This window comes from Rattus rattus, chromosome 2 (assembly GCF_011064425.1).
Source record: "Rattus rattus isolate New Zealand chromosome 2, Rrattus_CSIRO_v1, whole genome shotgun sequence".
NCBI lineage: Eukaryota > Metazoa > Chordata > Mammalia > Rodentia > Muridae > Rattus > Rattus rattus.
The window spans coordinates 41,281,177-41,306,637 of NC_046155.1; the positions used below are offsets into that span (position 1 = coordinate 41,281,177).

At 49.7% G+C, this 25,461-nt stretch overlaps 1 protein-coding gene across 2 annotated transcripts; it reads left to right on the forward strand.

Moving 5' to 3' along the window:
* Nucleotides 1–1,400: 1,400 nt before the first annotated feature.
* Zfyve27 (zinc finger FYVE-type containing 27) lies at nucleotides 1,401–21,973 on the forward strand. 2 transcript variants are annotated; one of them, XM_032891990.1, is made up of 13 exons: nucleotides 1,401–1,600; nucleotides 2,318–2,515; nucleotides 7,761–7,831; nucleotides 9,585–9,771; nucleotides 11,690–11,785; nucleotides 13,106–13,218; nucleotides 13,823–13,962; nucleotides 14,499–14,570; nucleotides 15,989–16,009; nucleotides 16,153–16,297; nucleotides 19,373–19,419; nucleotides 19,687–19,768; nucleotides 20,613–21,973. In XM_032891990.1, exons 2-13 carry the CDS (start codon nucleotides 2,319–2,321, stop codon nucleotides 20,675–20,677), a joined length of 1,236 nt encoding a protein of 411 aa, XP_032747881.1. In that variant the 5' UTR covers nucleotides 1,401–1,600; nucleotide 2,318; the 3' UTR covers nucleotides 20,678–21,973. The 2 variants fall into 2 exon arrangements, with proteins under 2 accessions (XP_032747881.1, XP_032747882.1); XM_032891991.1 differs by lacking the exon at nucleotides 15,989–16,009.
* The last annotated feature ends 3,488 nt before the right edge of the window (nucleotides 21,974–25,461 follow it).

Consider the following 25,461-nt stretch of genomic DNA (forward strand, 5'->3'; position numbering starts at 1 on the left):
AGAGATAGCTCATCAGTTAAGAGCACTGACTGCTCTTCCAGAGGTCCTGAGTTCAAATCCCAGCAACCACATGGTGGCTCACAACTATCTGTAATGGGATCTGATGCCCTCTTCTGGCGCGTCTGAAGACAGCTACAGTATACTCATCTATAATAAATAAATCTTTAAAATTTTTTTTTCCCTGTGGATCTTGTCTCTAGAAGAGGTGTTACTAAGAGTAAAGATTTCAGAGCCTGTGGGACAGTGACCAGCCTTAAGGAAGTGGGAAGAGTTGGGATTCCCAGTACAGCTGAGTCCTGGCTGGCAGAGCAGGTGTGCCTGTTTCTCTGAAAAAGAGATGCTGGACGGATGTCAGGGAGGCTTTGGGGTGGTTCAGAGGAGTGGTTATTGTCGGCTGAGCGGCCTTCCCTGGCTGCTCACATCTGAGTCCTGCTAAGACGTTTTGCTTGCCTTTGGATGGAAGCAAGAAGCTGGGCAGAGGTGTGACAAGCAATTTGAGGAGTTGGCAGGAGTCCAGGGCCGTTGCAGGTAAAAAGGGGGTTCAGCTGGCTGAGGCACTTGAAAGAGAACAGCAGGATAGATGAAGCCAGTAGATGCAGACTCATGTGGGCGGTGGTATGGCTGGGGTTACTGGCATCCAGTGATATATTTGGCTCAAATCCCAGTTCCAAGAGGTTTATGTGCTGTGACATTAAAGAAGTTACTTACCATGACTACAGTTCCTCATCCGTGAAATGGTGATAACCCCAATAGGGTTGGTTATTGAAGGAGGAACAGATGAGATAATGTGAACACAAAGCTTACTGTACTGCCTGGCTGTTGGTTAATGCAAACCCATGGGAAGTGTGTTTTAAGGGACACCAGCTGGGTCACAAGATGTGAAGAGGAGAGAGTTAGGAACCAAGGAACCACCGGTCTGTCTCTGCTAGGCACCTGACATACAAGATGTGTTTTCTGCCTTCCCTAGCCTCTCGGAGCTTCTATCCAGATTTTCTTTCTTTTTTATCCTTCTCCACCCCCACCCCTACCCTTTTTTGTTTTTGTTTTTGTTTTTGAGCCAGGAGCTCCTACAGCCAAGGCTGGCCTTGAACTAGCCTCCAGCCTCAGAAACTCAAAGGCTGTGGTTACAAGAAGTGCGTCACCACGCTAGGCTCTGTAACTGTCCTTGCTGTAATGTTCCGGAGCTAGGCTGGCTCCCAGGAATTAGGTCCTAGGTTTCCGGGTCATTAAAAGTGAGTCATCTCTTGTATAGCAGGGACGGAGTTAACCAGAAATTAGCCACAGAGGGGAAAAGTGCGCAGGCGCAGTATCGACGAGCTCGCTCACCTGCGCTTGGGTGGGAGGGGCTAAACTCGGAGGCCCGACCCAAGGCGGGACGGGCGCGGTGACGTCACGGGCGCGCCACCGCAGAGTGAGTCGCGTCCCGGAAGCGACGGCGGTGGTGGGGCAGACTGCTCTCTGGTGGACTTGCGATTTCGGAACGTCTGTGGGAGGTGGCGCGGCGTGGGGTGGGGCGGGCCTGAGGGGCCGCTCCCGGGCTTGGTGGCCCTTCTGTCCCCTTGGCCGTCCCTGCCCCTCCCATTCCTGGGACAGCGTCCGGGTAGGTGACGACCATCACGCCCCAGCCCCACTGTATTTATTTACAGAGCCTGGTGCTCCCGCCGGGAGGGGACCGCCACCTGCTGGTACAGCGATCTAAGGCGTGGCCTGCCTTGCGCCGCCTGGGAGGTGATGGTGGTCGAGGCCTCTGTCCACATTGACCTGCTGAGCCTGTCTCGCGCTAGCCCGGGTTTGCTTTCTTCCTAGCACGTTCTATCGAGAGTTTGGGATCCAGTCGACTCCTTTCCAAGTGATGAATGGGAGCCAGGGTTAAGAGCGTGACAAGAGTGTTGTTAGGAAAAATTCATGAACCTTTGGGAGCCCTGGTAAGGGTCACCCAGTGTACACTAGCGCGTTCATAAAGACTTCCCAGAGCAAGATGGTCCCCCTAACCCTGACACCTGAAGGATGAGTAGGGGAAAAGATAGGAGAAAGATATCACAGGACATCTTTTCTCTTGGGATTACCAATTACCTCCCTTCAACAATTAATGGCTTGTATGCTCTTGAAAAGTCTGTGAGGGAAAAGAGCGTGGGAGGGGCTCGTGAAGAACAGGCTTTATATCGAAGGTATCCCCTTCAGTCTGCTGTTCTTCAGAAGGAACAAAGTTTCTTTCCGTGTGAAACGGGTATTGGTGCTTACCTCACATGGTTGATGCAAGGGGAAATGTGTTTGAAGACTGGACGTGCATTGTGAGTGTGGGGAATTACGATTACAGAATGCAGTCTTCGGATCGGGACCTGAGTGGACCAGAGGCGAGCCCCAGCGTGATGCCTGAGGTTCTCTCTGAGTGTTCACCTGCCCCTACCAAGTCAACAGCGTTTGATCTTTTCAACCTTGTTCTGTCCTACAAGAGGCTGGAGATCTACCTGGAACCCCTGAAGGATGCAGGTGACGGTGTTCGATACTTGCTAAGGTACAGACTTCAGGGGTTGTTCTTCCTTTGGGCTCTCTTGTCTCCCTGGTCTTTAGCAGTTCTGGCCAGTTGGCAGTAGTCGGGCTGTCTTTTCTGCTCCAGTGATGACTAGTTCTGGAGAGACTAGTTGTCTGACCTCTAGACTTATTCAGAGCTACTTGTGTTCTAGCTCTGTGCAGGAAAGGTGGGATCTGGGAACCACTTGGTCTTCCTCAGGACTCTGTGGTTGGATAAGCTCCTCTTAGGTACTGTCAGAAAGCCTTGGACATTGGCCTGGTATAGCTTAGAGCAGACTCTGGTCCGTCCCCCCACCCCTCACCCCTTCTCTCCTAATATTAGCATAATTAATTTTAAGATCCTGATTTTATTATTTTGTATGCATGTGGCATTGCGTGCAGGTCAGAGGGCAGCTTTTGGGAGTTGGTTCTCTTTCCATGGTGCATTCTAGGGATCAAACTCAGGCTTGGCAGCAAGTACTCTGCTGGCTAAGCTATCTCACCGTCAAGTTATAATTTTAAACAAATCTCAACTACAAATACCTTTGAAAAAAAACTAGATGCCATTTTTATTTGTTATTTAGGATTATGGTTCTCAAATTTTTTCCTATTTTGCTTCATTTTATCCTCTGTAATTTTCTTCTAGGCTCTTTAACTTTTCCTTTTGTTGACGGTAGTCTGAAACTCGTAGTTCAGGCTGCTTGAAGACGTACAACAAGTGTTCTGTTTCAGACTCAAAGTACCAGGACCAACTTGCTTAAAAAAATGTTTGGTGTTTGTTTGTTTTCTGAAACATGGTCTCCTTGTGCATCCCTGGCTGTCCTGGAAGACACAGAGGTCTGACTGCCACTGTCTGCTGTGCTGTGATTAAGGGCATGCACCACCATGCCTAGCCTGTGCTTTTTACATTAAAAATTATTTTCCTTAAGTGATTTATCTACGTTTTTAGATTTTACGTGTATGGCTGTATTGTCTGTATATATTTCTGTGCACCATGTGTTTGTTTGGTGTCCTCAGAGACCAGGAGAGGTTGTCAGATCACCTGGAACTGGAGTTACATATGGTTTGACCTGCCGTGGGGGTGCTGGGAACGGAGCCTGGGTCTTATCCAATGAATCACCTCTTCAACTCCTGGCTTTATTTATGTTAAAAAGTATTTTATCTGAGAATATGCCTATAATCCTAGAATTTAGGAGGTAGAGACAGGAGGATCAGATGTTCAAAAATCATCTTTCACTCTGTAGCAAGTTTGGGGCCAGCCTGAGCTATTTAACATCCCCTTTTCCCCAAAAAAGAACAGAACAGAAAGATAGCTTATAAATGCAAATAAATGGCTTTGCACTTCTGATTACTTCAGTTTATTTTTTTAAATTTATTTACTTATTTTATGTATATGGATACACTGTAGCTGTCTTCAGACACACCAGAAGAGGGCATCAGATTCCATTACAGATGGTTGTGAACCACCATGTGGTTGCTGGGAATTGAACTCAGGACCTTTGGAAGAGCAGTAAGTGCTCTTAACCACAGAGCCATCTCTCCAGCCCCAGTTTATGTTTTTTAATAAAGGCATTTGATATCATCAAAGTAATGTTATACTTAGTTAAAAGTAATTCTTTGATATCTTTCTCTGGTCATTTCCCACTTTCTAATTTTTTCCAAGGATGTCACGGACACTTGTTTTGCATCTCCTGTCAGGTTCCTATCCAGCACTGTATTTTTTGTGGTTTTTATGTCCTATAAGTCTTTTTCAAACTAAACCAGGCCCTTGTTTCATGTACTGGTTTTCTGAAGTGGCTGGACTCACTACCCTGGAGAATTTCCTTCTGAGAATTGTCTGGCTAGTTATATATAGCTCTTTAACTGGAAGTTAGACTAAAAACTGGATTTCATTCAAGCTAAAGACTTTCTTTTCAAAAGGAAATATTTGCCCTTAATGTGCATTACACCAAGAACCACATAAAATTTGTGTCCCAAGCAGAAGAATTGTTTGTGTATACATCAGAGAACAACATGGAGTAGTTGACTCTCTCCTACCACATGGGTCCCGGAGATGAAATTCCTGGGGCTTGGCTGCAAGCATCTTTACCTGCTGAGCTGTCTCACTAGTTCAGAGTAGGTTCTTGGAACCCGTGGACAGGTTTAGGGGTGAATCCCCTGAAGCTGCAAACAGAATTGTGCGTCTTGCATGCTTATTCATCAAAACAAGCCTCTGGTTTCCATCAGATTGTTTTAAAGACGTGCAGCTGTTTTAGGTGCTGAAGAAGACTGGTAGGAGGCCGGAGGAGTGGAGCTCAGTTACCTTGAAGGGTGATGTTGAGTCTGTATCCTTGTCTCAGTCTAGAAGTAGGGACCACTTGTAATTACTGTTTTCCTTACTTTGAGCTCGAGGGCCGAACAATCCTCCAGGTACACACTTATTAGTGACTTCTTGACAAGGCCTTACCTTCTCACCCAGCCCTTGCGAATCTACGGCAGTGTCTAAAGATGGGCGTCAGTGCTCACAGCTGTGCTCTCTGCTGTGAGATCCATGTGCTTGGAGTGCAAGGCATATGCAGGATGAGAGGCCTTTCTCTCCCCTTTCCAAACCAAGTGAACTCTCCTTAACCAAAGTGAACTTTAATCTTTTAGGGGAGGGGACAGTTCCAGAGAGCTGTGCCTATGCATTGTGACATGTCCATCCTGTCTGTCCATGTACCCACTCTGTTTGCTCATATCAGGCAAAACACGCAACTTACATATACCCTGTTCTACTTTTCTCTGCTGGCAGTGTAGTGCTTCCTGGCACACTAACTTTTAAGGTTTTCCGTTATCTGGAATCAGAGGTCTGCAGATATGGGGAGAGCAGTGTGGAGCTGGATGGGGGGGAGCTCCCCCCAGCCGTAGTCTCTAGATGCTGGCACGGGGAGCACTGGTCTGTGAAAGTGGCTGTCAGATTAGTTTATGCTTTTGATTGTTCTTTTTTTTAGTAAAGAGAGTTTGACTGAAGAGGGACCTAATCTTGGAGTTTGGAGCCACAGTGAAATTTTAAGTCTTCTAGGATCAGCTGCTCTGCTTTGAGTGTCTCCCAGGATCAGACTGTCAGGAAAGGATTAGGTCAAGGAGAACGGCCTTGGAGGGAAGGGACCCCACTGGCAGCCTGATTTCACTTTTCAAACAGGGCCGAGCTAGACCCACCTTCTTTTTTTAATTTTGGAGGGTGGGGTGGGGGTGGGGGTGGGGTATTATACTTTTACCAAAATGGCAACCTGTGGTTTTGAGACATGGTGAAATGTGTTTGACTTCATGAGAAAGGCTCTAGAGAGTCTTTCCTTTCCTCATAATCTTCATTAGAAGCTAAGAGCCCTAGGCTGGGGAGATGGCTCGTTTGTTAAAGTGCTTGCTGCACAAGCAAGGTTACCTGGTTTGTGCTCTCTAGCACCTACATAAAAGCCAAGGGTAGCGGCGTGTGCCTGAGGAGTTGGCGGCTGGAGGATTCTGGACACTTACGGATGAGTTAGCCTGGCTGAATTGGTGAGCTCAGGGTTCAGTGAGAGACCCTGCTTCAAAAAATAAGGTAGGGAGGGATTAGATACACACAAACTAAAAAACTAACCCACATTAGCTGGTCAACTCCACTTAAGCAATTGTAGATTTTTAAAATTAAAACATTTATGGCCAGGCAAGATGGCCCATTGTTTAAAGGCTCTTGATTTCAAGCCTAGGGGCTTGAGTTCAATCCCAGAAGCTACGCAGTAGAGGGAGAGAACTGACTCCTATAAACTGTCCTCTGATCTCCTCATGCATACACATTGGTGCACACGTGTGCCCATGTAAGATGTAGCAAATGACGTCTGAAAAGCAAGCACACATCAGTTCTGAATGCATCGTTCACAGCAGCAGCTGTGCTTATTTTCTGGTCTTTGTTTCACTGCTCTGATGGTCACCTTCTGTTCACTGACCTTAGGAGAGGGCATCAGTGGCTTCATTATTACTGCCTTATTTTTTGTTAGCTTGCTTCTTTTTATTTTACTTTATTTTCACTAAAATTGTTTGTTTTTTGAGACAAAGTCTTATGTAGCCCACACTGACCTCCAACTAACTATGGCTGTGGCTGACCTTGAACTCCTGATCCTCCTGCCTCTACCTCAGTGCTGGTCAAGCACCTCCACACTATGATCTACATCTATGTTTGCATTAAATATAAAAATGTCCCGTTCCACAGCTAAGCCAGCAGCACTATCTTGTCCTAGGAGATCTGACTCACTTCTCTCTTTGGGGACTTCTGTATCGCCATTTGGTGGTGGTGGTGGTGGTGGTGGTAGTGGTGTGTGTGTGTGTGTGTGTGTGTGTGTGTGTGTGTGTGTGTGTGTGTGTATGGTGGGGGTTGCATCCCTTTTCAGTTCACACTGGTTGTGTTTTCTCTGTGACAAGGGCATTGCAGGCTCATTTTAGGGTTTTTGTTTGTTCTCTTTTTAGCTAAGGCCTGAGCTCAGGACCCTGTGCTTGCTAGAAGTGCTCTACCACTGAACTAAATTTACAACGCTTCAGTTTTAGTATAGTATAGTGTTTTTATCCTTTTGAATGAATATATATTCAAAACAAAGTGCAATAAATGCTCAGAATTGTAGGAGTAAAAGATAAAGTAACAGGTGGGAAGGAAGTGCGTATTGTTCTTTCTCAACTTCCATATCGATGAATACTCGTATTGTTTTAGTTTTCTGCACAGGGTTTCCCTGTGTATCCCTGGCTGTCCTGGAACTCACACCCTTCCCCTCCTGAGTGCTGGATTTAAGGCGTGTCCTACCACTCCTCGCTCCTGTTGACGAGGTCTTGTGTGAATGGTAGACTGGGGAACTGAGGAGGTCTTTTTTCCCCCATATCTGTTGTTTTCTGAAGTCCAGCAAGTGGCCTGGGGCTATGTTGATATGGTCTTAGGAAATATGAAATAGGCTAAGGGAACCTGCTAAAAGAAGGACCTTCTCAGTGCCCTTGTGAGAGAGCCTTACAAAACACAGGAAGCCCCAGTGACCAGGTTTCTCAACAGACGTTAGAAAGACTCTTCCCTCTGGAGGAAAGCTTTGTGGGTCTTCTACGTTGGTCACCCCAGGGCTAATGTGTGACCTCTTTGTTCCTCTTCTAGCCTCTTGTCCTACAGATCTACCCGTGTGCATTTCTCCTTGGTTTTTATGTCCTCCCCCTGTCTGCACTGCCAGGCCTCTGAGGCTGGAGGAATGGCTGTCTTGTGATCAGAGCTCTCTGTGTTGTAGGTGGCAGATGCCTTTGTGTTCCTTGCTGACCTGCCTGGGCCTCAACATCTTGTTCCTCACTCTGAATGAGGGTAAGAACTACTTCTCAAGGGCAATGTGTTTTCTCGAATGAATGTGGGGGAAGAACCCTGAGGTGGGTTTGGTGGGAGGGACTACCTCTTTGCCAGTTTGCTTCTTCCTAGGTCTGTTCGGTGTTGGAACACAAGTTCTGGAGAGACCTCAAAGGCCTCTGTGTGGCTTTGGGCACACGATATAGTCCATCTGTTGAGACTCTGTCTTTTTTATCTCTGAAGGGAGGATAGCAACGGCCTTTCTCATTGGCACTGTGAGCTGAGAGCCTGTGTGTGTTGCTCAGCCGTCCTCACACAGCTCTGCAGCCAGCACACCGTAGCTGCTGGATCTGTAGCTGCTTCCTTGCTGGCTACACCCACCTTTCCCATTGTGCTTTCCTACCTAATTTAGGGGTCATTTGTCAACATGACACAGGGGAACGGGATCAGGAGGAGGAGGTGAGGAGAAAAATTTTTCCATTTGCCATTTCCTCTGGTCCAGCAATTGAGCCTTGATGTGCTGGGTGGCCACCAGCAGTCGGGAGAGGCACCCACACAAAGCCCTGAGGAAGATGTGTGGCTAGCTGGTGACATGTCCTGGGTGACCATGTCTCCTGAGGACTTCTGCTATGTGTGCTGTGACCCAGACCTTTCAGGGTTGGAATTGTTAGGTACTTGTAGATAAAGCAACCCCCATCCCTACCCTCCAGGAACTGAGTGAAGGTCCAGGGCAGAATGTTCTGACAACACACACACACACACACCACACACGCACATACACGCACACGCACACCGCACACACACGCACGCACTTCTTAGTGTCTCCTTTTTCCCGTGGACATACAGAATCCATGGGTCGAAAATTACCCCCAGTTCACACAAGATCATATATGTTTTGATTTTCTTTTCTTGTGAGGCAGGGGTTCTCTATGTAACCCAGGCTCTCCTTAAACTTACCACATAGCCCAAGTTTGTAGGAAGTACTCATTCTCCTGCCTCAGTCTCTCAGATTCTGGGGCTACAATGTACCCACCATCATACCCAGCTTTCTTTTTCTGAGTTGGGTTTTTCCTTGATTACATCTCCTGGGATTTCAATATTGTGTTACAGGGGAGAAGTTTCTGCTTTGAGTTTTGTCTCTGCCTCGTTATCTGTTCCTCAATCCTCAGGACCCCTAGTTATCCTCAAAGCCAAAGGAAAGGTTTCCAGCCTGCCTTAGTGGAGAGAGGGCTGCACTTGATCACTGGGGGACTTCCAGCAGCATCCACGCTGCAGATGTGAACTGACTACTGTGTGTGCTGTGCTGTTTTCTGTTTTACTTTATGGATATTTTGCCTGCATGTATGTCTGTGTACTGTGTGTACAGTATCTGTGGAGGCCAGAAGAAGGAGTTGCATCCTCTAGAAATGGATTTTCAGATGGTGGTAAGCCACCATGTGGGTGGCAGAAGTCAAACCCAGGTCCTCTGGCAGAGCAGCCCACACTTTTAGCCACTAAACCATCTCTCCAGCCCCTGAGACATTTTTTAATGTACTGAACAAGGCTGGCGTTCATCTGTGCTCACAGTTTAGACCTGACTTTGGCAGAAGAGACAGTGAGCATATCCACAGGGCGATGAGATCAGTGAGGGAAAACAACTAGGCGAGGGGGTCATGGAGTGGGGCGATCATGTCCGGCAGGGGCCTAGAGGGTGAGGAAGCAAGCATTCGGGCTTTAGTGGGCAGGCTCCTGGGCCTTGTTTACTGGGTTAACTGTAGTATTTTTGATCTCTTAGGTGCATGGTACTCCATGGGTGCCTTGATAATTTCGGTGCCTGCCCTACTGGGCTACCTTCAGGAGGTGTGCCGGGCACAGCTACCAGAGTCTGAGCTGATGCGGCGGAAGTACCACAGCGTGCGGCAGGAAGACCTGCAGAGAGTTCGCCTTTCCCGCCCTGAGGCTGTAGCTGAGGTGAAAAGCTTGTAAGTATCGAAGGGAGGCCAGGAGTGCTGGGGACTGAGCCCGTGCCACCCTGCAGACTGTCTGTGGCACCGGCTGCACTCTGCTTAACCTCTGCCGGGTCTCAGCAGAGCCGCTGCTATTACCCTTCACTCACAGAGGAAGGCAAAGGCTTAGGTGGCTGTGACTGAGTCTCCAGATCCAGCTGCTTCCACAGCCATGTTCTTTCCCCCAGAGACACCAACGTGGTCCTTGCTTAGGTACCTAGAGCCCATGCAAGCCAGGACAGGGCTTTAATCCTGCCTCTCCCACTTCTGTGCAATGTCAGACAGCTCACCTTTACGTCTCCGTTCCCTCATCTGTCAGACATAGTGTTGGGCTTACTCAGAAGCTGATCTTGAAGATGGCTTGAGTGTTGGGTACCTGGGAATTGTTCAGCATTAGTTGTCATGACCATACTAAACGTGACATGGCTGGCACTTTGAGGAAGCAGCTTTGAGACTGCTGAGAGTGGTAAGTGGGCCAACATCAGGGGCAGCTGGCATTTCCAGAGCCTTTCCTGCAGGCTCTTGACATAAACGGGTGATAACAGCTCTGAGTCATCGGGAGTGAGGTTCAGGTGTCTGCCCCCCCCCAGGAACCTTTTCTTTTTTTCTGAGGCAGGGTTTCTCTGTGTTTCCTTGACTATCCTGGAACTTGCTCTGTTGACCAGACAAGCCTTGAACTCACAGAGATCTGTCTGCCTATGTCTTCTGACAGCCTTTCTGTTTACTCCAAACACTTTAGCATTTATTTCCTGAGATCAAGGACATTGTCTCTTATGCATTCCCAGTAGAACACTCAGAATTAGGACATTTATATTGACATATTAGTACTGTTGTCTGCTACATAGTTCATAACCACATTTTGCCAGTTGTATTGATGAAGGTTTTTACACTGATTTGCCCTGGTCCAGGATCCAATCTAGGATCGTATATTAACATTGGAGGTTCCCTTTCCTGTAGTGCTAAGATTAAACCCAAGACCTTGCCTGCCAAGCACCTCAGCCCTCAGGTTTGGTTTCTGTTGTTAATCTGGGGTGAGCAGGTCCACGTGACCTCGGCATACTTGATACAGCACAAGCTTACAGTGTGTTTGCTCCTTGTTGGGTTGGAGGTGTGCGTTATGAGCAGGACTGACGGTGGATGCTGTAGTCCATATCAGAGCCACATGATGTCAGGACATAGTGATTCTCGTCCCTTGCTGAAGGGTTGTTTACCCTTGGTTATTAGTAGTCTGTGGAGAGGTGCTCTGAGACTGAAATATCCCGTCCCTCGTCAGCGTCCACTCAGGCGCTGTAAAAGCCGCTGGCGGGTCTTACCGCATCGCTTTCTTCCTCTGACGGCCGAGGGGTGACTCGCTTATCATTCTGTATTTATCTTCTGGCGTTCTGCAGGGAGGAGGTGTGCTTCTCACTTGTTAGCAGTGTGAACATAGATTCTTATCTCACTCAGTGGGATCTGATCCATTACCATCCTGCCGTCCATCTTGGAGGGTCGTGGGAATGGCCGGGGACCATTTGGAGCTGGTTTGCGTTCTTCCATCATATCCCGTCATTTTCAGTGCCACCTTACTGTATAGCACAACGGATTAGCCACGTTTGTCCTACGCTTTCCCTGCTCCAGCTCTAGAAGCAGCCATGTCTCTAACGAGCCCTGTGGGTGGAAGGAGAGCACTGACTCCATAAAGTGGTGCCTCTGAGTTGTAATAAATAAAATCATAATAAAAATAGCAGAGACCTTAACTGCTTCACCTCAGCAGGGGTCTCCCTGAGGGGTTGGAATGGGTTGGAGCCTCTTTGCCAGGCCCTTGGCAGTGTTTGCAGACGGTGGCCACTGCTGGCCGGCTGTGCCTGTGAACCCAGGTTCCACTGTCCACTCACAGAAGCTCCTGTGTCTGCAGCTTGATCCGACTGGAAGCCTTCTTGGCCCGCCTGTGCTATACCTGCGAGTCAGCTTACCGTGTACTTCACTGGGAGAACCCTGTGGTGTCCTCACAGTGAGTAGGCCCCTTCTCTTCCACCCTACCATTGTGGAAGAATCAAGATTCAATCTCTTCTTTCTCAAGAGAAGCCAGATGCCTTGAAAAGGCTTCTGCCCCACCTATTTCAGGGCAAGAATACCCCACGTCCACAGGCTGTGGGCCCGTATATATGCTTCTGAGCTCTACATGGTTGCTTAGATGCCTTTAAAAAGCTATACAGTAACAATACTCTAATAATAGGCGAGTCACTCACTATGTGATCTACCATCCTGCTCTAGCAGTGATCTCATGATCTGCTGCCTTCTGGAACTGCTCCCTGAGTGCCTGTTAGCCTCATGTGGAGTGCGAGATTTGTTACTGCATTTATTTATTTATTTATTTATTTATTTATTTATTTATTTATTTATTTATATGACTGTTTAGAATATATATATATATAGTATAGTATAGGTTGTAGTTGCTGGTAATCAAACCGTGGTCCTCTGCAAGAGCCAAAAGTATCCTAGGCCAATGAGCCACCTCTCTAGCCTGTATATGAGATTTCTTTCTCTTCACTAATTACATCAGAAAGGGTTGCAACAATGTCTTTGAAATTATAAGTTGAACTGAGAATGACTGATTTATGGAAGTGTGCTGTCATATATTTAGATGATTTCTACTTTTCATTACTAACCCTACAGTGAACATTTTTATGGACTTTAGTTTAAATTTTTTGAAAAATTTTCAGGAATAAACTTAAAAGTTAAGATTACTGTATAAATGGAATGTGTGTTTTTGAGGCTTTCCTCTGTCAGTAATGACTATATCTAGGTCTATCTAGGCTTCACTTTGTGCTCATGCTCAGAGGTTCCTGTTACTGTCTTTTTTTTTTTCTTTTTTTTTTCGGAGCTGGGGACCGAACCCAGGGCCTTGCACTTGCTAGGCAAGCACTCTACCACTGAGCTAAATCCCCAACTCCTGTTACTGTCTTACTCTTTCTAGTGACCCCCGTGAAGTAGCTGCTGTTTTAACCTCACTGTGTAGGTGAATGCAGTAATACTTGAGACCTAAGGGACTCGCCACAGAGACAAGTGGTGGCTTGTTTCAGGCCCAAGCCTGTGTCTAGACTTGAGAGCACAGACCCTGGAGCAGTAGCAGCTGAGCCAGTGTGGGCTCCTACCTGAGACACAGTGTGGCTTCACCCGTCTCACTGGATAGAAGCCAGCAGTGTGGTTTTCTGCACGCTTCCACAGCAGTTCCACACTGGTGTGCTTGGCAGGTCTTGTCAGTTTGTGCCAGAGCTGTTTCTCACCTGAAGCCATTTCCCTTCTGACGTCGGACTTTCTGTTCATCCAGGTTCTATGGTGCTCTTCTGGGCATGGTTTGCATGCTCTACCTGCTGCCGCTCTGCTGGGTCCTCGCCCTTTTAAACAGCACACTCTTTCTGGGAAATGGGGAATTCTTCCGAGGTAAGCCCCAGAGAGCCTGCCAGGCCCACTCTGAGGACCCATTTAGGCTTCCTGCTCCTGTCTGTTTGCTGTGCTTGCCACAAGGGGGCAGCTTCTCTCTGGGAGGGCTGTTGCTAGATCTCTGGAGGTGTTCTGAGGTTGGGGGGCTGACAGTTCTCTAAGGTGGCTGCCATTAGAGGGGTATCCTTTCCCTTTTAAGACAGATACATCACTCTTATTATATGGTGGCCTCTAGAAGATAAGGGAGGGGTCTTTTCTCTAACTTGGTGCCCACCTCTGCACTGGGGCCACCTAGATTGGCTGTCGCATCTGTGTGACCCCTGAGGCTGCTGTCTGGCTTCTGGGTGCTGGGCAGTCTGGAGAGGCCCTGTGTTTTGTTTGCTCTTTCTTTCCTTAGTAAATGGATCGCTCAGTGTACTGGATCACTGCGACTCTGTAGCAGAGGGACAGGTGTCGATGGAGAACACACCCAGAGGGCCACTTACTGTGTCTCTGTCTGGGAAATTCTTTCTAGGTTTTTTCTAAGGTTAAAGGTGTGGCGTGCTCCACCACACCACTCGCTGTGTCATGTCACCCCCAGCCCTTTTCTCCATTCCCTTGGCAGTGGTGTCTGAGTACAGGGCTTGTCTGCAGCGGCGGATGAGCCCCAAGCAGGAAGAGTGCACCTGTGAGGGCTCGGCACTGCAGGATGCCGGGGGGAGGGCTGTTGTACTGGACAGCACCCCTGCCCCTACACCCACAGAGGTGAGTGCCTGCCTCACCACTGGCCGGAGCCTGCTTCATGTCTCTTGAGGGTCTTTCCCCCTCCCTCTTGTTCTTACCAATCTGTTTATGAGGCACAGATTCTGGGCTGGAGCTGTAGATTCTGCCGAGTCTCTGGGATGCGCAGTCATATGAAGGGCAGTGAAAGCAGCGCCTGGGCTTTCTGGACCCCTGTTCTGTGTCCGGTGCCATTGGGGATGAGCTCATCTCCCATGGCAGAAGAGAAGGCTGAGGCACAGAGTGGGTGTCACAGGCTTTAGCTAGCAGGTCAGGCTTGGTCTCAGGCAGACTCTGGGACCATGGGCTACTGTAGGTCCAGTGGCGCCTTGGCCTGTGGCCTGCCCTGTGGAGTTGGAGGGTGCTCCTTGGTGTGATTTGTGTCTTTCCGGCAGCTGTGCGGTTTTCTTGGGAGCGGGACCTGGGGTGTTGGAGCCTAGCTTAGCTCTCAGCAGGTGGTGCTCTACGATAGGGACCAGGATTGCCAGCCGTCCTTTCTGCCATAGACTCTTCCTTCCTAGGACCTCACGCCAGGCAGTGTGGAGGAAGCTGAAGAGGCTGAGCCAGATGAGGAGTTCAAAGATGCAATAGAGGTGGGTGGCACTCTCCCAGTTACTGACCAGGCCAGATCCTGGGTGGGCTGAGAACTCTGTGTGCGTCTGTGTTTTCCAACATCCACATGGGAAGCCAGAACTCGCTGAGCTAGAATTCACTGGCTCAAACAGTACCACTGGTCCCTTCTACCATCATCTGTCCTGGGTGCCCAGGCAGGGCTGCCTCTGCTGGCCTGTGCTGGCCACTGCTGGGTGTTGGTGGTTCGTCACCTGGGTTGGAGATCATGATGTCAGGGGTCTGTTTGGGGAAGGCCCCGCCCTGTACACTGAGGTCCATAGATGTCCCCTTGGAGGGTGGGGAAAGTGGTTACATGGCCAAGCTCTAGTTCAGGAAAAGTTCAGCAACCTGGATTTAGACAGTGATTGAGACGGGTAGCTTGAAGATGTGTTTCATTTGGCTTGTATACTTTTAAAATAATCCCTTGAGCCAGTGGTTAAAACCGGGCGAATTTCAGTTAGAAATTTAGTTGGAAAATGTAGACTTGTAACGTTCCTAGTGTCACTGAGTCTGCAGCAGTCACTGTAGCTGAAGGCCCTTGTTTCCTATTGGACAAATCCCATGGGCTGGCAGGATGTCTCAGTGGGTAGAGGTGCTGGTTGCTAAGCCTGCAGACCTGAGTTTGATCCCCACATCCTACCTGGTGGACGGAGAGAACTGACACTGGACACTTGTCCTGTGACCCGCACACGTGTTCTATGGCACACAACGTGTACACACAGTAAATGGATGTAGGCGAATTATATACTACAGTTCCTGAGTTCCCAGTGTTCCCAGCACTCTCTGCCTACTGAACCTCTGACTGTCATCCCTGTTCCACTACTGTTTGTCTCAGAGTAGAAACTCATTGTTTTTGTCCTTCTGGAAAGTGGGAGGTTGTTCGAAGAGCAAGAGTCTTGTGATTCTTAACCAGCCCTGGACACAGTGCTGACTTTCTCCTTCCCAGACCTGCCTGACCCATTTCAGTGGTGACTGCTGTAGATTTCTCAGGTTGATAATGATTGTAGGCTGTGAGTCTGAAGAGGATGGAGATGGCTATGACAGGGGTTTTCAAGCATTTTTCTTCATGACCCAAGCAAGGAACACATTTTTATACCCAGACCCACTTCATCCTTTGCTCTGTAATCTGTGGAACTAAGTGAGACACTTAAGCCAAAAGGCTGCTCTAAGGGATGCTTCCTTTCCTACCCTTTTCTGTTGAACTGTATGATGACCAGCACAGGAGAAGAGCAGCACCGGCTTTCTCTAAGCTTCCTTGCATCTGGGCTACTCTAGAGAGCACGCCTGTTTCCTGTGGGAGGTGCTCAGAGCAGGCACAGCTGTTCCCTGCCCTCTTCTGAATCTCCCTTCCTGCTATCTCTCTGTTTTTTCTTCTTCTTTCCCGCACCCTGGGAGGCAGGAGACCCACCTGGTGGTGCTGGTGAGTAGGAGCAGGGTGGACGGGGCTGGGGCTGGTCAGGGCAGGCTTGCTGAGTTAGCTGGGCCCACATGCCCAGGTGCCTTTGCACGCAGGGCCTGGGACATTGTGAGTGATGGGCAGAGTGGAATAAGCTGTTCTCATAGGAGGACGATGAGGGCACCCCATGCCCAGCAGAGGATGAGCTGACCATGCAGGACAATGGCTTCCTCAGCAAGAATGAGGTACTGCGCAGCAAGGTGTCGAAGCTTACAGAGCGGCTCCGCAAGCGCTACCCAACCAACAACTTCGGTACGGCCAAGTGACGGTGCAGGTGGGGGCATATGGCTAGGGCTGCTGGGACTTGGAGAGTTGGGGGGCGTCTGGGCTACTGACAGAGTCCAAGACTGTGGGCACTGGTAAAGATACCCATGGAACCTTGGGAAATACACACATGTCTTGAGGAAGTATGAGTGCGGAGTGAGTGGGTCTCTTCATGCCCCCCTCTCATTACTGAATGAGTCGACAGGAAGACAGGGTGCGATAGGCCCAGGCTGCAGACTTGACGGCAAACCATAGCTCAACCAGTGTCCTTGGGCAAATTATGCCTCAGTTTTTACCCTTCTGTAAGAGAGTAGTTCTTGTTGAGTTGTGGATATTATGACAGTATATGCCAAGTTAGCACAGGTCCTGGCTGTCTCTCAGTACCTGGGTGCTGTTTATGTGGGTGGTGCTGGCTGGGCTTCTAGTTGCCCGAGAGCCCTTCTTGGTGTCTGTGACCTGGCTATCTGCAGTAAAGTGCACCTTCTTGTGGGCATGATAGTTCTTTTCAGGCACTTCTACCAAAGTTGTAGTTTGGTTAGCAAGTCTTTTCTTGGGGTTGTGGGTAGGTCAAGATCTTGAAGGGTGTGCTTGACTCTGAGCCCAGCTTGGGACCCTGGCTTTGATCTGGAGCCCTGAGAGCAGAGCCAGCTAAGGTCCTGGTGAGAGCCTAGAGTAGCTGGAAGCTGAGAGCCACTGTGGCCTTGAATTGTGTTTCAGTGTAGTGAGTTCTAAGTCTGGAGGGAGGGGAGATCATGGATTTATCTCCAGGAGCTTGAAGGGCCTCTGGGGCCTGCCTCTTGTTCCTGACTAGTGGTGTGGTTGTCTTTTCAGGATTAGACGTCCTAGACCTGCCGTTTGCTTCTGTGCCATCTTCCTAGGCACACAGACTCTCTTCTGCTGTGTTGACTGCTGGCTTTGGTAGACACTCAGGCTCAGGTCCTTTTGTAAACTCACTCTCATTTCTCTGGTGGATGGGTTAGGGCGAGACAGATCCTCTGGGCCCAGAAGCAGACAGGCTCTAGAGCTTCTAAATACAAAGGAGTTACTGTGCTGGTCCAGCAAGTGACCTTTCATCTTTGTGCATTGTAAGCAGAGGCAGTGAGAGGTTCCTGTTTTGCAGAGGGATAACCTGAGTCACCTAAGAGCTTCATCTCGCAGGGGGTCATCTGATTCCACTATGTACATTTTGCCTCCTCATCTTCCCCGTGACTTCTCTTAGCTCTGATGTTTAGAAGTGCCTTGTATAATGTCAGTCCTGGCCTCAGACCTGGATTTTGGGTCAGATTCTCCTCACCTGGATAGGCAGAGGCCACCTGGGTGTCTGAGGGCGGCATTTCTTGCCCTTCCCTGCCCTTCCCCTTGCTACATTGCCTGTGTTCCTTTGTTTGTAGGGCCTGATCTCTACCTCGAGGGCAAGTATGACAGTTATGCTTCCAAGGTGTTGACCCCTGGGTCCAGGTTCCCAGGTCAGCCTTGGGTAGGCTGCTCTGGGATTTCTCTTAGTCCTTCCAGGCTGCTGTAAGAAAATACACCATGCTGGGTGCTTCATAAATGGAGAAAATTTATTCCCACCTTTGCAGAAGCTGGAGTCTAAGATCAAGGTTCAAGGTGCCAGCACAACTGGGGTCTGGGTAATAGATGGCACCTTTTGTTGGCTCCTCTGGGAGGCACGACAAAGTGCTGTCCAGGGCCTCCATTACAAGAGCAGTGCTCTCATGAATGCTCTGCCAGTCACTCGCTAGAGGCCCCACTTTGTAATGCCATTCACTGCCTGGGGATTGGGATTCAATATATGAACTTTAGGGGACCTGGCTGTCAGTAGATGAGGTGGGTCTTTGGGAAGGACAAGATGAGGGCTTCCTCTGGAGCTTCCCCATGTGAGTCTTGGTGGCGAGGGTCTAGAGCACCCCGTCCTAGAGATTACTGCCCTGGTGGGTCCTGCCCCACCCCTTCTCTCTTCATGTGAGGGTCCCTAGGTGAGTTGAGGATGAGTGTAAAACTTGCTGAGAACGGGCAGAGCGGCTGGGCTGGGAAGCAGCAGGACTTTCTCCATCACTGTCTGGTCTGGTGTCACCTCTCAACCCCATATATGCATGGGGACTGTGCAGCCTGGCTCTCCATCTACTTCTGAGGAGTACGTGGACATGGCTGTTTGTCCTGTCTGGCTGTTCTGACGCCTCACTGAACAGGACGCTTTCTTCTCTTCTTGGTGGAGAGCCATCGTCTGTGAGGAGCACCTTTTCTTACACACAAGCATCCCGGAGTTTCTAATCTCTCTCTTTCCTTTACATTGCTGTGAGCTGTCCAATAGCAAAGGGATGTTCGCCTTGGTCCCCTGGCTCCATAGTCTATTGTCCTGGCTGACTGGGAAGGAGCTTTGGGACTGTCATGGTCAAACGTGTTACACAGGAGTCACAGTTGTGCCTTCTGCTGCTGATTTCTGTCCCAGAACTCATCTCGTCTTCCTCCATCCACCCCAACTTTCAGGTATCCCCGAGCCGCTGCTGGCTGCTCTGCCACTGTCTGGAGCTCGTCTGTCTCACTGTACTTGTGGCTTAGGAGGGTTTGTGTTGTTGTTTGTCTCCAGTGCTTGACATCCTACTCTTCATGTCATCTTGGACGGGGCCCTGTTTTAAGCTTTTCTCTTGGAATCTTCTGATGACAGAAAGCGGGAGTGTGCATTTCTTGGAAGCGTATCTGTCCCTCACTGTGGACAGATGTTTGGAAGGAGACATTATGAAAGGGTCACATCTAGTAGGCTTCGTTGGGGACACTGGGGTCAGGTTCCTGTTGGCTTGGCTAGATTTCAGGGAGGAGATTCTCTGGGTGTTCCTTGATGATCTGCCAAGCTTGTGAATGTGTGTGGCACTTGGTGTTGGGAGCGTGCACGGACTAGAGCTGTGTGTAGCCTGGTGTAAGCTGCTCTGAGGAGCGGACACCTTTTCTTACTTTGAATACAGATCTTGTCCTCTGGGGTCCTAAGTGGTCCAGTTAGAGTCAGGAACAATTTGGGTTGAGTGGCCTGGGCTGGATCGTAGTTCAGCTGCTGCCTTTGTTTCTCAGGGAACTGTGCAGGCTGTGCTGCCACCTTCTCCGTGCTGAAGAAGAGGGTGAGTCTAGCAGTGTTTGCTGTGACTGTGGCTTGTGTACGACTTGAGGAGTCTGAAGTCCCCACTCGGGTCATAGGCCAGTGTCCCCCGTTTGGCGAGGCCCTTCCACGCCCTTCTCAGCCTCTGCTGCTGTTTTGTCCTGTCTCACTTCTACCCCACTGAGGTCCCACCTCCATCTTAGAGAATGAGGTGCTAGGAGGGAAGAGGTCCTGGGTATCAGGGGCCTGAGGGTGGGCTCCATCTGACACTGTCGTCTCCCGTCCACAGCGAAGCTGCAGCAACTGTGGGAACAGCTTCTGCTCTCGGTGCTGCTCCTTCAAGGTGCCCAAGTCCTCCATGGGGGCCACAGGTGAGGGGTGCAGGGAGTGGGTCAGGGAGGCTGCCTTGTGGGAAGGAGTGAGGATATCCCACACAGAGCAAGGCACTCCCCGAGGCGCCCCTCTTTCCTCCCAGAGGAGACCACCTGGTTGAATCTTACTTCATTACCTCAGTAACTTTTAACAGAGTCAAAGTCATCCTTTCCTAAATACTGTATATGTTTGTTGTAAATAAAGCCTGTAGATGAGTAAAAAGGAAGACAAATCCTGCCCCTGTGTCTCCTGGGCAGGACGGTTGGGAACAGGCCTGTCTGTTGCTGGCAGATGGGAGCATGAGTGTGCACATAGAGGAGCACGAGTGTGCACACAGAGGACATGAATATGTATTTGTGCTCTTGACAACTGCGGTGGTATCTCACTTCCTGCCCTGTGGTGTGCTGCAGTGTTGGGCAAGACTTTTTCCTGCCGATCCTACAAGTAGCACATGCTTGTTAACTATAAAGTTTTGAGGTATTACAAAGAAGAAAGGAAGAGAAAATGATCCTGTAATCTTACCACCCAGAGATTTTTAACCACCGTTAAAACGTTTAGGAAAAATTTCCTCTGGTATTTTATTTAAAAAAAAAAAAGATTTAAAAAAGTGTTTTGTTGACGCCAGAAGAATTTCCAATGCATAGAACACCGGGAAGAGGCCTGCTGTTGGCATCAGAGCCACAGCGCTCCAGCGCGTCTGAGGGCAGAGTGAGCTGGGTCAGGGAGGGTGTGGGCTGGGCCGTGGGTGGTCTGTTTAAGGACTGGGGAGGCTAATTCAGTACTTGGCGCCTTGAGCCTAAAGGGTACAAAGAACTGTCTCACTGAGTTTTTCTTTCTTTCCAGCTCCTGAAGCCCAGAGAGAGACTGTGTTTGTGTGTGCCTCCTGTAATCAGACCTTGAGCAAATGAGAAGAGAAGCCAGGCTCCAGCTGCCCTGGGGCCAGCAGTAGACCCAACTGCCCCAACTTTGGTCCTCTGAGGCCTGTGCTGGACAGATGTAGCCTGACAGCTAGGCCCTTCCTGCTCTTTCCCTGCTGCCTCCAGCTGGGCTGGCGACACTCTAAGGCCCAGGAGGAGAGGAGCCTCTGGGGTCCTGGCTGTTGGTCCTGTTCTACCCTGTACCCTCTTAACTCAAGGCCAGCCAGGGAGTGTCCACCAGAGGGCAGAAGTGAGCACAGCCTGCTCTCATCTGGGCTCTGGTGGTCAAAGCCAGACTGGCTAGGCCTTGGGATCCAAGGAGACCGGAGGTTGGGAAAAGAGGTTCTTCCCCGTTGGGTACTGGGCAGTCTCAGCCCCAGAGCCTGCAAGGGGACTTAGAGCAGCATGGCCTGACTCTGCCCTTTGAATAGCCCCAGGACATGTTGGTTTTTAGAGACAGGATTGGAGTTACCAGGTGCCCCGAGGAGAGGGAATGTGAGGGTGCTGGTCAAGTCCTTCAGTGTCACGTGGATGGATGGCAGTGTGGGGAAGCTCTACCTACAGAATCTTAGCTCCCATGATTCTCTGGTGTCCTCAGCCCTGCTCGGGTGGCTACAGGGCCCTCACATGATTCCTACTTCCTGTTCTGAGTCTGGGGCACCCCACCTTTCTCCACTGCCACATCTCTCTAGCCCTTATCTCACGGAACATGAGGCCAGGCGAGTGGAGCAGAGAGTCTGGAAGCCTTTGAGGTTGGGGGAAGTATAGGATCGCCTGGGTTTCAGGGCTGTTCCTAGAGAGGAGTTTACATCGTAGGATAGGGCACATGGCCAGTTTTATGTTCCCTCTTATCTGCCAAGGGGGCGCTGCACCTCTTCTTAAGCCATGAGCTGGCTCAGGCCCCTCCCCCAGAGCTTTTTCAGAGTATTTATTTATTTATTTCATGGTTCCTGGGAGCATGCAGCACAGGGTGGGATGAAAACGATGAGGGGCTTCTGCCTGAGACCCTCTGTAGCCATGGACCGCCCTTGGGGCTGATCTTCAGGAACTTGCATCAGTAGCAGCGGAACTGTTTCTACCCAAGCATGGACTTGGCGCCCACACTTGAGCCGCATGAGTGACTCTCTGCTGATGGGCCCCACACAGAACAGTGAGGGTTTGGCAGTGGGGACCAAGCAGGTGAGGTGTGCCCCTTTGTCGTGGTGAGAGAAGGTCACCTCTGTATTTATACTGTAGAGCAGTAGAAGGAACTCTGTGGAGAATTGTCAATAAAAGGCCCCATGCTTATGGTCTGTCAGGTCTCTAGTGCTGCTCGGTCTCTCACATTGCCCAGGCTGGGCTGTAGGTGGATCTTGCACACCTTCTGTGGCAGGGGTGAGCCAGCCAGGCCCGGCGGAAAACTGCCTTAGCAGCAGGAGGGGAGGGATCTGTCTCGTGACCAGACCCAGGGCCTTGGATTGAGGTTGGAACCAGAACTTAACTATAAATAATGCAGGCTTCAGAACGGAAAGGTTTTACCGAATCCTCTGGGAAAGGCAGAAAGGGCAGCACTGCAGGCGCCGGAGAACTAGGAAAGAGGTTCGTGGAGGGCGAGGTGATCCAGATTAGGTCGGTGCTGGGCACTGCACACGATATGCAGGTACCGGCAGCAAGCCCATGAGGGAGGCTCTGATGTCCACATGGTAAGGCAGCAGCTCTGCGAGCCAGCTCGGAGCTACCACCCACCATGCACCTGTGTGCCATCATCCTACAGCCTTCCCAAGGAATCTCTGTTCTGTGTCCCCATAGCAGAAGTCTTTTCTTCCTCTTCCTCTTCCTCTTTCTTTCTCCTCTCCTCTTCCTCCTCCTCCCACAAAGAATGATTTTAAGTCTTTTTTTAAAAGAAGGTATCAGGGAGAGTTCAGAGTATAGTTTGAAATAGTTGGTGTCATCTTACTGAAAGGTGACTGTCACTGCTCAGAAAGGCTGGCTGTAGGGTGTAGTCACAGATGTGAGAAAAGGGGCTTCCTCTTTTCGTTTCCTGGAGGTCCCTGTGTGAACAGGTGGGAGGCTGTCTTCAAATTCAGGATTCTTCTTTGAGAACAGAGCCACCAGAGTTCAGCAGGGTTGGTGGTGGTAGTGGTGTCACCACGGAGCCTGTGGTGCAGAGTTCTCTAGGTGGATGACAGACAGCTTGCACGCTGTGGAACTGGATGTCTGTGTCAAAAGACACCTGCCAGTTTGGTGGGCACCCAGGAACAGGGTCAGAGAGCCAGGTTTGGAGGGTCCTGGCACGTGGCAGGGCAGCTCTGGGACTCTGGCATCCAGCCTGACTTGGGCGCAGGTCTGTTGAGGGTTTTGTGGTCCAGTGTGTCGATTCCTTCAGAAAGTCTTGGCAGACCTGGAACAGGCAATGGTTTGGGGAAGTGTTGTCTGTAGCCCTTGGGACTGAAGCCAAATGGATCTCCTTTAGAGGTCAGTGTTTGTCTTCCCACAGCTGGCCCTGCTCACGGGTCATTTTGCTAGGGAACGTGTCCCACCGTGCCACAGGTTCCCCTAATTCGTGGATATCTTAAATGGGCAGATGGAGGTGCAGGGGGGTCAAGTGAGTGGGAATTGTGTCGCAGGTGTTCATAGCAGCCGTGGCCTAAGAATCTTTGGGTAAAGGTCACACATTCTGGTCCCCACTCTAAGGAGCTAGCCACTCAGCTAACAAGGATGGTCTGCCCTCCCACCCCCACCCCAGCACCATCCCCCTTCAGTCTCTACCAGAACAGAGATGGCCTTGTGGCAGGAGCCCCCACTTTTCCCCAGCTCCCAGTGACCCCACCTCCTGCCAGCAACACCCCAGCAGCACATTCCATTCTCTGGCACTGCTGGTGGCTGGGGATTCCGGTTCCTTTGGCCGTGAGCCTTCTTTGGGGCTCCAGCAGAGGCTGTTTGGGCTGGGACACTGGGCTCCAGCCACACACATTCCAGCAACAAGCACCCCCCACATTAGATTTCCCAAGGAGTGAACTTCAGCCAGGATTACAGATGGCCTTACAGTTGTGGGATGTGGGCTTGCTTTGTGCAGACCTGAGGCTGGACACTAACTAGTAGGGGTGAAGAGGAATGGGTCTGCTTCTGCTGGGGCCTTGTAGCATTACTGGAGCAGCCTCACGATTGCCTGTGCCCTGTCCCATCTCACTTCTGTAGATGGTAGTAGTAGTCTGCAGACTTTCAAGCTGTGACTCCATATGCTGTCCTGTACTGCATGCGAGGATTAGGGAAATTTTGGTGACAGCAAAAGGCTATCAAACTCTGAGCAACTAAAAACCAATTCAAAGCCAAACTCGAAAACCCATTGTTTGTGGAGCACTGTCCTGAGCACTGCACCCTGTGCATTCCTCATGCACAGAGGCAGTGAACACCCCTTGGGTCGCACAACGTGAGGCCCCTGCATGTTGTGAACTGCAGTGTTTTTACTGTACGTTCAGTTCCTGCTTTCACAGGAACATGGTGGTTTACAGAAAATAAGGACTTACTAATGGCCCTACTTGCATGTAAATATCTAAGAGTATGTCATTGGATTATTATGTTGGAATACTTGATTTTAAAATCGGTTACTGTTTGTGGACGGGTGAGATGGCTCACTAGGTAAGCCCTGCCCACCTAGGCTGGACCCCTGACTTTGATCCCTGGAACCTTGTTAAAAAGCCAGCCGTGTTGCATCTGTAATCTCAGCATTCTTGTAGAGAAATGCGAGGAGACAAGAGGATGGCCCTGGAGAGTGCAGCGGCCTGGCATAAACTAGAGTCTGCCTGAAAAAGACTGAAGGAGAGAACCACGCCCTCTGCGTCTACACGTGCACTGTAGCACAGGCAATAATAAAAATAAAAAGAGAAATGAAAATGGGTGACTTACATTTCTCTCTTTTTTTTTTTTTTTTTTTTTTTTTGAGCTGAGGACCGAACCCAGGGCCTTGTGCTTGCTAGGCAAGCGCTCTACCACTGAGCTAAGTCCCCAACCGACTTACATTTCATAAACAATTTTTCAGTGAATTTCGACTTGGATCAGGGATCAGGATAGAATTTCAAACAACTTATAAAATGTGTGTGTCAAAATGCAGAACAGCATATTCTCTCTCTCTCTCTCTCTCTCTCTCTCTCTCTCTCTCTCTCTCTCTCTGGGCCAGGTTTCTCAGTGTAGCTCCGGCTGTCATGGCACTCGCTCTGTAGACCAGGAGCTCAAAGATCCACCTTCCTCTGCCTCCCAAGTGCTGGACAAAAAGGTATGCGCATGCCACAGAACAACGTTCTCAGTGTGGGAGACTATAAAATCGAAACCGATCATCTCTAAAATCTGTGCATCTACAGTATCAAACACTCAGCCAAGGTTTAATCCCTATGTAAATACAAACACATCTGGCCATTAGTGCCCAGGTTTGCTCTCCTCCTCAAGGGCTGTGTGTATGCCCAAGGATTATTTTGAAATAGATTTATGACTAGATGTTTGACTTATATACCTATAAGATTTTACATATCTCTGCCTGGAACCTTTCTTGGTGAAAGTTTGTAAATGGGGATTATTAAGAGTTTGAGGACGAATGGGGCACTGTCGTGTATGACCCACCAAGAACCACAGCCCTGAGCTGTAGTTGCTGTCACTAAACTGCGCTGCCTCTGGCTGGGCGTGGCGGTGCACACCTTTAATCACAGCACTTAGGGGTAGAAGCAGGTGAGTCTCTGAGTTTGTAGCCAGTCTGGTTTACATAGTGGAGTTATAGGCCAGCTAAGGCTACTCTGTGAGATCCT

Bases quoted from the DNA above. Each gene is read 5' to 3' on its own strand.
- Zfyve27 (XM_032891990.1), top strand. From the start codon at position 2,319: ATGCAGTCTTCGGATCGGGACCTGAGTGGACCAGAGGCGAGCCCCAGC. The intron at 7,832-9,584 runs GTAAGAACTACT...TTGATCTCTTAG, and splicing joins GTTCCTCACTCTGAATGAGG to GTGCATGGTACTCCATGGGT. The intron at 9,772-11,689 runs GTAAGTATCGAA...CTGTGTCTGCAG, and splicing joins GTAGCTGAGGTGAAAAGCTT to CTTGATCCGACTGGAAGCCT.